Here is a 12,099-nt window from a genome sequence, read left to right as displayed (position 1 = left end):
CCCCTCTACTTAAAGTCACAGCCCGTGTAGGTGAGTTGACAAAAACAGTGCACCTCAGCCACCCCTGGTCAGAGCACAGCAAATAAATTAAACTACTGCTGAAGATGGGTTTGTGCTAACATGCTGGACTGGATCAGGCCCTTCAACAGAAACCTGTATCAGACAGTATAGACTAGCAATACTACAGGTTAACACACTAAAAATTGCAAGTGTATCTGGCAGGTGCCATCAAAACTCTTTCTTTGTTAGGAGAAGGAGTGGCAAAACCTGACTCCTGTGGAGGATCTTCTTTCTCCTGGCAGTCCTTGCTTCACCAGTGTCTGTCTCTTTGGGACACATAGATAGGAAAACTACTTGAGTTGTTCCAGTGCAAGAGCTCACAATGAGCCCTGCGTTACACAAAATTTAAGTAGAGAGTTACTGTGCTGAGGAGCTTGCAGTCTTAAAAATGAAAACAAAATGCTGTTTTGGCTTTGTGTTATTGTAGGAATGACACTTCTTCATTGCTATTTGAGCTGGATAATTAGTCTGATAGCCGGACAGCCCCGTTCTGTCTTAGGTTAAATCGTTTGTGTTTTACATGTACAGGAGAAGATGCAAATACCTCTTCTTATATCTCTTCTAAGACTGATCCATTCCTTTGGGCTTCAGCCTGTGTCCTTTCTAAGCAGTTAGTAGATATTTTAATTCTTGCTTTACAGCTGGTTGTTGTTTGTGGGTTTTTTTTAATATCTTGGTATGAGCTGGTGCATTACTTGCAACAATGCTTCATCAGCCACAGCCAAACTTTGAGCTCCTTGTGCAGTTAGGCAGCCTGTGTCTTGTAAGCCCTGCCCTGTTCACATCAGTCAAAAAGGAGCAATTTACAGCCAGAACCACTTTATTTAGTTTCCCAGACTGGTTTCTGTGGGGTCATCCCAAGGAATCCAGAAATGCACCCAGCCCAATACCTGAAATAGAACTTAGTCATACATGGAAGAGTCTCTTCAGTCATACACACACATGCTGATGCTTTCCCTGTACCACTAATGGACATTTTTGTGGCTGCTGAGCTTTCTGCCTGTAACTGGCCATTTTAGTGGCAGCCCAATCACTTTCCCCTGAAAAGCCATTCCCACTGTAGCTGTTGCCTCAGTGACCTCCACATAAGAGGGGTATCTAGATCAGCTGTCTGCAGGAAGCAAACCTAGCTGAATCTGTTATTGTGAAATAGGAATGCTGTATGACCTTTAAGTGGGCAGTGCACTTACAGCTGTGTTGCTTACTCCCTGTCCTTGTCTTTGAAAAGGTGCTGGTAAACAAGTAAAGATACTGGTAAACAATCAGTTCCTGACAGGCCAGATCAACTTCAGTCATAGGACTGAAGAAAGCTTGGTAACTTCAAGAAAGAGATTCAGCTTCTTTGCTTCTGTCGTTGTAGCATGCCATGAAGGCACAAGATTTTCTTTCCCTCTCGAAATGTTTTGTATGTGAACAATCAAATGTAGGCTCCAACCCAACAAGAATTCAAAATAATGATAACACAAGATTGAACTCAGATTAGCTTACCAAGAGAGGTCTCAACTTAGTTAAACTGCATTAACTTGCATTTGCTGTGGTTCACAAGCATGCATGTTGCCTCAAGTGCTGTAACATGGTCATGTGTCTAAATGTAGCAGCCAGAATATTTTTAAAGGCAATGTAAGTGTTGATCATAACTAAGGGAAAATTGCATTAAAGGTTATTTTATACACCTTCATAAACCTTCAATTAGAAAAGCACATGAACTTTCATCCATTCTTGAGTTTTCTTGGTATAATCAAGAGGGCAAAGTTCCTTTAAAGAAACATTCTTACACAGTATCTATATACCAAACATTACAGCCTTATGCTAGTGATAGTGCTGTGAAACAGCAAAGTTAACTGGAAGCCATTTGTAAAAAAAAAAAAAAAAAATCCAAACAAACAAAAAAAACCCCCAAGCCCCAAACCAACCAAAAAAAACCCCCCAAAACCAAACTGAATTTAGTCTATACTTATGGTCTAGGCTGAGAACTGCCAAAAAGTAAATAAAAGCAAATATTATTTACTACTTTTAAGAACTAAACAAAAAGAAGTTGCTCTGAATGCCTTGCGTTGCTTTTTCTTTTGCACCAGTGAGCTGAGAAATCATCTAGCACTGGCCACATCCTGCTTTGTTCCCCTTGATCACACTGTGCTCATTTGAAGCACTCTCATGTGGTAGTGATGTCCTTATGTATCAGAACGAACTGCACATCATAGGGGCTGCAGCTTAGTCTTTTTCTGCTACTTGCAGAATAAGCACAAAGACAACTTCTGTCAAGCAGACTTTCAAGAACCTGCTTTTTCCTAACAATGTCTGCCTTAAAGCATAGCCAAAAATTCTCTTTGCATCACTCCATATTGAGGGAATACAGAACAATGCCCAGGGTGGAGAAAATCTCTCTCTTGGGCCAGAGGAGAGCCATCTCAGGTCTTTGTGCTGTCACAGCTCAGCAGAATAAAATCACCCCTCCTGGTAGGATACATAGTTAATCCGGACTCCTATGCACTAGTGTGCTGCAGCTAATTACAGCTCTAGTTCAGGACACTCAGCTCATGGCCTGTCCACATAGATCTTCCACCTGAACTTCTGTTTGAACCTAGTCTCTGTTTTTAACAGTGCTCAAAGCTCTTTGTCAGTGTGCTTACCTCCTTTCTCAAGGGCTGTGATATGTCTTAGCAGGTGTCAATCCATGAGCGATGCCAGATCTACAACCAGCACAGCTCTGGATTTAATTTTTTGTTGTTATTTTGCTTACAAAGTTGAGATTTCAGGAGGGCAGGCATGCCCTATTATCCCCTTATTAATCAAGAAATGGCATGTCCCTAGAGCTACCATAGATATATATGGACCTGATAAAGAAAAACCATTTCTCCAGCCTAGTGGGTGAGGCTTAGAGCCTCTTGGAGCAGCCTTAGGACAAGGTATGAGCTGCATGGCTTGCTAACTTCCAGGAGGCTGTCGCATACAAGAACAGCATGTGAAGGGAAGTCAGCCCTTCCTTACATCACAGTTAACTGCAGCTTGGATTTTGTCCTCTCAGAGATGTGCACAGCCCACAGCTTGTTCACTGACACTTCTGCTGGAAAACAGGAGGGAAGCAAAAGGTAATAGTCATCACCCTGGTACTGATAAAGATGAAAAGACTAATGTATTTAAGATATTACTGGTCCAGCCCAAGAGTTCTTGTTTGTCTGTCTTTGTTAGCTAACCTGCACGTCCCTTTTGTTCCAAAGTTGGCCCCTTCTGTTCCTGTCTGACAAAACATGTACTCAAAAGCTAGCCGTGAACATACTGGTACATAGGCCCCCCTCTGCATGTGACTCAGCAACTCATCTCTTGTGTTTGAGTGGCAGGCATGAGAGCACAGGGGCAGGACATAATGTCAGAGTCTGCTCTGCCTAAGCAATCAGCCTCCATTTACTGTCTTATTTCCTAGCCACATGTGTCAAGTTACTGACTTGCTTAGAGGCTGGATGTAGTTTCCTCTGTATTTTTCCAGCCACACGTTAGTTGTAGCCAGAAGAGTTTGTGCAGCAAGACAATGGGTCCTACTTCCCATTTGTGAGACCTACCAGTCTGCAAAAGATGGTCCCTGCAGGGAAATTGAAAGGAGGTATTTTTTCACTTCAGTTTTTCTTTAGTGTCTAAAAAGAGAACAAAAGCAAGCAGTGCACAGCTGGTTTTCTCTGCTTTAATATACAAAATAAGCATTTTTCCAATATCTTTTTAAATGATGAGAAAAATCATTCCCAGACCTTGCTCCTTTAGAAGATGCTTCTAAATCATTAAGTCCTAAATTCCACAAAAAGGGAAAACAATCTCTCTTCCATTAGCCTTAGCAGCTGTTTCACTAACTTCCCCTTAAGTAGACCAGGTGTACTCAAACATTTTCCCTCCATGCTACTGTATATTTTCTGTCCAACCTTCATGAATAACAGAGGCTTAATAAGACTTACAAAGTACGTGCAATGCTGTAGAGTCAGGTAGAGCAGTAACAAGCAGGAGATCACAGCTGGGTCCCAGCCAGACTGAAACAGGGTGCAGCTTAACAGTAACTGATTTTCCACGTTGATGAACGAGTGATAACCAATGCCTTGTTTTCCTTGCAGTGGATGGAAAGAAAGAAGTCTTGATGAGCTCCTGAGAATTGTATTCAGTGCTCCTCAGCCAGCATGGAAATTCCTAGAAGAAACCAAAGGAAGGACATCTTGTCCTGTTCCCCAGGTTAACATGCCCTTTAAGAATCAGGAAAATGTACAGTCTAGCTCCCTGCTGTGTGCACAGATCTGGAAGGAGTAGAGACTTCAAACCACTGGTACAAAGTTCACAAACTCAGTGATGTTTCTCAATAACAGTAAGTCCTAAACATACTCTGAAGTGATGTTGCTGATCCTGGTTTTTGTGGGGAAGATACACGTTTCCTTGTGACCAAAGCTGGGTGCTCCATGTGGACAAGGTCATTTCTTCTGAGGATTGGTGACTCTCCGGAGACCTTTTAATCGACTAAGCAACTCCGTAATGAAGTCCTACAACGAGAATTGGTTGAAGAAGGGTGTCGTGTTAATTCCAGTGCTCACCAGCCCAAAGAGTACTATGGCACTTGCATTATTGCCACATTCACCTTCATGTTGAGCAGAAACCAGAATTTTGACACGTATTGAGCAAACCTATCTTTTAGCTTAGGAAAGGAGACCTTTCAATGGATGAGAAGGATCTAAAAGCTCCTCTACTTACCTTCCCCTGTCTCCCTCTGGAGCAGCCATGTTTACTTTCTCCTCAGGAGCCAGCCTGCCCCTCTTCATCCCAGATACCTGCTTTTTCCACCTTGAGATGACCTCAGGATGCTGTTGTCCTCTGTTAGGTTCCACTGCTTCCTGTTGCCACCATAACCTCCTGCCTACTTCTACTGCCCTCCCAATCTAGGGCAAAGCAAGTCATCCCTCTTGTTGAACCTGTAAAGCTCCATGTTGTGGATTGCAAACTATCTCGGAGCTGTGCCAATTCTATAAGGAAGTGGCTGGCAGAGAAGAGGTGGAGCAAAACACACATAGCACTAATGATAACCTGGAGCAGGGGTTAGGGACGAGCAGAGCAGATAGATGAGCAGTTAATGGAGATGAACCCTGACGACTATGCTGACACCACCAAGGACTATGAACTAAACTGGACCATCTGGTTATTCCAAGCAGAAGGGAATGAGACTAGTGCAAAATTTACCTTCTGCATGACAAGTAACATCACAATAAAGGAGTGTGCAGCCTTTCTTCACCCAAAGAGATAGCTACGTGTCCTTGTAATTAGGCAAGGTCACTGGAAGTATTGCAGCTTGTTACCATCTGTGCTGTGTGGAAGCCCAGCTTCCTCACTTGGGTGGGTGATCAGGGGTTGCCTGTCACAGCATGCTCTGGAAGGAAATGCCTAGGATCATACATACCTTTTCAGTCAGACTTTTCAGAGGAAACTGGTTTGTTTCCTCTGTCTGCTTTCTGCAGATAGGCTGCTGTGATCTTTCAAGGGCACTGGATTCAAGATCACCAGGGTGAAAGTACGTATTCTTGCCAATGGGGCAGCAGTATCTGTCTGTAGTTAGCAAGTACCATGCTGTCCTCAAGACACTTTCATGGCTCATGAATCAGTAGAGCAAACTCTTCTCAGTTATCTCTCTGGGAATGCAGGGTTCTTGCCTAAGATCTGAAATTCAAACACTCTGAGAACTATTTCCCTATTGCCAGCCTTGTCTGCTGAATCCCTGCTAGGAGACTATCTGTAATGATTGTTACAGCAGAGTTTAATTTCAGCGATAGTTGTGCATCCACCTCATTTTCTGTATGGTCATCACTGTACAGCTACATAGGCTCAACAAGATGTGGAGACTGATGAATGATGTCCAAGCACAGTGTTCACATGCAATGAATGTGACTGAAGCAGTGCTGGGAGACTCCATTTTGCACAGGTATGCAGTGCAGTGAAGACAATTGCTGTGCGGTGCATGCACTACACTGCAAAGTGTTGGACTCCACTCCTTTGGACATTGTAAGAGCTTGTGGGATTTCTTTAACTCTCTAACTCAAAACCAGTACTTGTAAAGTTCACATGGGGAAGAAAACCCCACACGTGTAAGACTAACTTGCGTGGCCACTGCTCAACAATTATCTGCCCAATCCAATCTGAGGGCCATCCTACAATCTTGTCACTCAAAACACTAGAGTGGTTTAAGCTACGAATGCATTTAGTTAACAGTGTGCAAGATGGTTACATGAGCTGTATCACTGTCTATAGCTTTTCTACACTGAGAACCAAATGGTAACTCGGCCTGGTCAGCTTAGGATGTCCAAAACATGGAACGAACTTTCTTTGGTTGTAAAGTGTTAATTCCTTATTTGCTCCACTCCTCTGCCTTCAGATCACCCATGTAGATTTACATGTATTTTTCTAACACAGCAGAATAAAGTGGCAAACACCTCCCATCAGTAATTAAACAAATCTGCGGCATCACATTAGGCACAGTGATATCTTGGCTACTCAGCCAAGCAGCAACAAAGACACACTCTTACAGCACAGTATAACACAGACATTGATGGTGCTTCACTCACCTCTGTCGGGCTGGCGCACTCATGGAGGATTTCCTAAAAACCAAGAAGAATCATTTTAATATTTTATGAGTTGACCTATTCTCCCCTCCCTACAAAAAGGGTACATAGTCTTACTACATTTGACAGGCTAAGATGGAGGCAAGTGTCATGCAACACTGTATATACATACTCTGTACCCCACACACCACTACTTTTCTTTATGAAGGAAGTCCCTAATTTAAAGTCACCAAGTCCCTCTATCAGACCTGTAGTTTTAATTTTTGTTCTTCATTAGGGACCTCCAGGAGATCTTCAAGATCAATTTGTGGTTCAGGAGCTGCTGCCTCTGTTTCCTCTCTTAGCTAAAAAAAAAAACCAAAAAACCACAGTTAATAAACCTTCAAACTTCTAAGACATCTAGAGGCCATCTTTAAAAAACTGAGCAGCTGAGAAGGAACTAGTTACAATAAAACTATGCTGCAAAGTTGAGGTCAAGATATAAATTGTCTCAAAATAAGGAGATTCTTACAAAGAGGGCATAGTTTCCAGCCCCTCTGTGGTGTCTGCTGCAGCCACACATCCTGATGTACACATTCTTCATCTTTTCCCACCTCCACACTTTATACCACTGCTCAGGGATCACTGTCCACTATGGGAAGATGCTTTCAAGAATATCCAACTGCAGTTGCCAACTGCAATGCAACGTAAGCCAGCCTGGGACAGCCCTCATCTATGAAGAGTGTGCACAAGCGTTCATCAAACAGAAATCCAGCAGGCTTAATCTTAGAGAGGCACAACTAATTCAAGGAGATTTTAGGCTTTTAGGCTAAATATATTCACATAATTGGTATTTATACTAAGGCTTTTTACAGTAATGGAGAGAAAAACAATTACGCTTTTGAAAGGCCTAACAAAATTTTGCCAGCTTTCTCTAACAGACATGAGAGGGATATAATAGTCTCCTTTAACGTAAGGGAGACCCCAAGCTTTGGTGATTGGAGTAATAATGTTGTAATGCATGGGGGTGTTAGCTGGAAACATTTGTAAACTTGATCACAAACACATTTTAGCTCCACAGGTCTCTACAAGACTGTAAGGAAAGCAGGCTGTGGTTTCCAACGTATTTGCAAAATGAATCTTTGACAACACAACGCTACCGATACTTTAACATAGTAATCAGCAGAATCAGGATACTGAGTAAACAGTGCAGTACCTCATTGCTGGGTAGCATTTATGGATGTATATGTAAACCATTAAACAATAAAGGCAATACTTACAGGAAAAAAAGGAACTTGTTCTGAGCAGTCTCTGATACCAAGCCAGAGAGGAAGTAGAAAACCTTTGTTAGCTTTGTTAACACAGCTGACTTGACAATAAGTAATAAAACAGAGTTAAATACATTGTACTGACCCACACAGCATTTCTTCTTAAAAATAATAGATTTCATATGACTGTTTAGACAACAGGTGTTGATCCAGCCTGACTTTGTCTCTGGCTAAGAAGCTAAATAGGCCAGGAGGGTGAGACAGGGTAGGAACTCCCTGTGGCTTTCTGGTCCTAGTACAGGCGGTGTTCTGGCTTCCACGTGCAGGGAATCATCTTGAAAACCAGAATTGTTTTGTTGCAGAAAGCCTCATGACAGTAAATAGCATAGCTTTCAGATTACCTGTATCAGGAGGCAATGTTTGAATTAACCTTGCTGGCATTTGAATCTGCAACGCTGTTTTTTGTGTCTCTGTCACACGGGTTTCTGGAAGACCCCGAGGAATATTGCACTGCCAAGGGCAGGTGGAGCAAAGGAAGAAGCTGACAAAGAGATAACGTAATGGAAGTCGATGGATCCAAGGAAGCCCAGACTAGCAGGGCTAACTAAACAGTCTTGCCACAATGCACAAAGGAGAGCAGGAGGATCTGCTAGACACCTGCTAACGTGTCCAGTAATGCTAAAGTAATTTACTGTGGCACATGTATTTATTTGAAAAGATCCTATGTAACCCTCTGTTGTACCCTACTAACAGTCTCTGACCTGGCATAGCATCACGTTACATAGTTCCTGGTAGCAAATCTCTCAGGTTGGCCCAAATACACCAGGAAGTTGGGGAACCTGTTGTGCTGGAGAGGTGCTAGCAAAGGCAATCCACTGGCAATCTGTTCCTGTAAGGGCATGGCTGGATTTCTCACTTGTGCCTGCTGGGATTTTGTAGTAGGGAAAAAAATAGTCCCTTTGGGCAGCTACTCTGGTGACAGTAAACAGCTCCTAATTCTCAGAAAACCAGAAGTGGTAACATAACCTGACTTGTTTTTCTGACATCTTTACAAGTGTACATCTGTAGACTTGGGCAAGTAAGAGTAGGACACAGGGAACCTCATCTCAGGTCACGTTATTGGTGGTACCAAGTGCTTCTCATCTATTAAAAAAAAAAAAAAAAACCAAACCAAACCAAACCTTCTCTTTAAAACTGCAGTAATTCCCCAAAGGGCAAGATGTTCTGTTACTCAAAGCAGCAGCCATTCTCCTTGCTTATCTCTAGCAAATCTCAACGCTCAGGCTAAGGGCTCTCTGAACTGAGCTACGAACTCCAGGGACAGTCCCTTAAATGCCGGTGCAGGCATGGTTGGCAAGCGACACAGTCACTGCCTCTGTTCTTTTGAACAGCCTTCAACCACCAGGACCACTAATCTAGCACTTCGCAGACATGCTGAATTTGCCTGACTATGCCTAGAGATAACATCTGCTCCTATGTACACTATATAATGTTTCATAATGCATTATAAAGAGGCCTAAGATACAGCTGAGAATTTATCACTGTCATTTTATAAACTATGGAAAACAACTAGAAATTCACAATTAAGTCTGGAAAAGATTATGATCTTTTATCCTTTGTCATTTTTACTAAACAAGCTATAAAATTGTTTGGGAAGTCTAAGAACGTTAATTAACAGAACAGGAGCAGTAATATACTCATGTTCAGAGGAGCCATGCATTTGCGACAGAAGGAAAAGACCTTTTTCTCCATATTTGGAGAAAAATTAACAGAAATTAACTATTTTTCCCTCCCAATGTGGCATGAGAACCTGGTACATTCCTACTAATACCAAATAGGAAACAGTCACACAGAAAATGATGATAATAATGATGATGATGATGATGATAATAATAATAATAAACAACAGCAACAACAGTAATAAAGATAGCCTCAGAGGCAGTTCCTGAAGTTTGGCTCTTCAGCCACGGAGCTGATACCGTTCTATGGCTCTCAGACCCAGAAAATCAGCCCGGGCAGGCAAAGCTTCTCTGTACCATCATGGCATATAGCACAAAACCCGCCTTTCCTGGGCTGTTCTAAAATGTCCACTTCCAGTCTTGATTGCAATTTGAAATTGCTGATGCTCAGAGTGGAAGGAAGACTTTAAGCAATCATCAGCTCTTTTTTCCTTGTATCTCAAAAATGCACTTAACGCTGTGCTGGGGTGCAAATATGAATACAGGGCAGAAAGGCTTGACAGTTCATTTAGTGTGTCCCTATCCCAGATACGAATAAGCTGTTTTACACAATTTGTTAAACCCATCTATGTCTTCTGTTGAAGATGTACTGGGTTGTGAGTCAAGAAAGCTATGTTCTTTTACTGCATCAGCCATTGCCCTACAGATAAAAGCAAAACCCTTAGTCAAGCTATTTAAATGGGTTTAACACCATGATGTACAATGTGGGAAATCCTTTCACCTTTTCTTGTACCACACTCCAAAGAAATTATCTCAAACATGGAAAGGCACTATCCCGTCTGAAAGCTCCCTCTGTAAGTGCCATCCATCTAAGCACAAAATATAAATAGAAGTGATACTACCAGGTTAAAACTCCAGTGTACCCAGCCAGTGCTGGAACTTGTCACACCACCCTGAAGAAAAAATGTCATGTACCCTGCAACAGCTCAAGTAAAGACCGGTACCATCGGGGCGCTGGATCTCGGCACCCCTGCGTCTTTCTTAGTGGGACAGCTCTCAGATAGGCAGGAAGAATTTAGGAGGGACTGTTCCTGGTACAAAGGGAATCTCAGGCAAGAAAGACAGCTCTGGGGATTTGTGACGGTGAAGCCATAAGATCTCTACATTTGAGCATGGTTTTTTTTTCTTTCTACCCCTTCTACCAGTAGTGTGTGCAGACTCTGCAGCTACAGATACAGCATTATCTGGGGCATCTCACTCAAACAGCAGCTGTAGCTACACTGTTGTGACCGAAAGGAACAACGGTACACTGATAACTCTAACCCAGCTAGCGTAGATACTGCTGGCAGCAAAGCCACTCACCACATGGAGCTCAGCAGCAAGAAGCATCCTGGGTTTGTATATCTCTCTAGGTTCTGCTACTCGTGCTGAGCAATAGCTACACCCCCCAGCAGGCGCAAAACTGGGCAGTTTAAAGCTGGTTGGATTGTATCGGTGCAAGCTTCTCTGACTGCAGACGCACCAGTCAGAGAGCGCGCTGTAGCAAGTGGCAGTAAGATACCTAAGGAAGACTGAAGATGAGAAGCTATTTCCAGTAAGGCAGAGCAAGCAACCTTCTGTCCCAGCACACAGGCCCTCCAGTCCCATTCACCTGATGAGCGAGGGGCTGGTTCGCCCCAGCTACTCACCCGGCATTGGTACAGCTCCTGCAGCTGGGTGTTGATCCATTCCTCCAGGTCTAGCCAGCGCTGTAGGTCCTTGCGGTTGTACTTGATGGTCAACTTGCCCAGTTTCCTATGTGATGATTCCTCCCCAGGTTTCTCTGGCGTCTGGAAGGTCACCCGGGGCAGTGCACTGGAGTTGCTGGCCATGCTCACTGCTTCCTCCTCCTCCTCCTCCTCCGACAGCAAGAACCCACCTTCCCCTGGGCTCCCTCGCTCCTTTTCTCCGTCTCCTTTAACCAACGCCTCTCTGCAGCGACCAGTGGCTCACAGCACAAGCTACTCGCAGATGCCAAAGGCGGGCAGCATTGGTGGTCCCAGGGAGAGAGGTGGGGGAGAGCAGACGGCCGGGGCCGCAGCCAGGCTCCGCAGGCAGAGTTACGGCGGCAGATTCTTGGGTTTCACCATCGGCCTCGCTGGCGGGAGCGGGGAGGCAGGCCGGCAGAGGAGTTGTTGTAATAACATCTGTTGTTAAAAGAAGCCAAGCGAACCAGGGAATTGATGAACCAAGTTTGTTAATATTTAACTCAAGTCAGCTCCAAGAGGTAGGGAAGAAGGAGGTTTTAAATGACTGTTTTCCTACAGGCGTGACTTACGTGCATGTGCAATTCCAGAGGGCTGATCCGTACATAATGCATTGAATCCTGCTGTGTTCAAGCTCCGTGAGCCTTTGTAAACTACTTTGCCTGCAGCTACAGGGTGTAGCTCCCATTGAAATGGTGTATTTGGCATTTTCCAGCTAAAGCACTGGACCCAGCACAGATAAGGAGAAATTGTCTGGAGTCATGTGGCTACATCCACTATTCTGCAAGAGTGG

The 12,099-nt window shown here is 43.6% G+C and overlaps 1 protein-coding gene and 1 long non-coding RNA gene across 2 annotated transcripts; one reads left to right on the top strand and one right to left on the bottom strand.

The window, feature by feature from the left end:
* The first annotated feature begins 676 nt into the window (after nt 1–676).
* LOC121233867 lies at nt 677–6,398 on the top strand. The gene is made up of 2 exons (XR_005934154.1): nt 677–3,658; nt 4,155–6,398. It is a non-coding gene; the product is annotated as an uncharacterized LOC121233867 (long non-coding RNA).
* PPP1R14D (protein phosphatase 1 regulatory inhibitor subunit 14D) lies at nt 4,446–12,099 on the bottom strand. The gene is made up of 4 exons (XM_030039818.2): nt 11,250–12,099; nt 6,884–6,979; nt 6,639–6,671; nt 4,446–4,571 (listed from the first exon to the last, which is right to left on the bottom strand). Exons 1-4 carry the CDS (start codon nt 11,430–11,432, stop codon nt 4,503–4,505), a joined length of 381 nt encoding a protein of 126 aa, XP_029895678.1. The 5' UTR covers nt 11,433–12,099; the 3' UTR covers nt 4,446–4,502.

The sequence above is a fragment of the Aquila chrysaetos genome, chromosome 2, assembly GCF_900496995.4.
Source record: "Aquila chrysaetos chrysaetos chromosome 2, bAquChr1.4, whole genome shotgun sequence".
NCBI classification, from domain to species: domain Eukaryota; kingdom Metazoa; phylum Chordata; class Aves; order Accipitriformes; family Accipitridae; genus Aquila; species Aquila chrysaetos.
The sequence above is the reverse complement of the archived record's forward strand: the minus strand, read 5'-3'. Positions and strand labels throughout refer to the sequence as shown.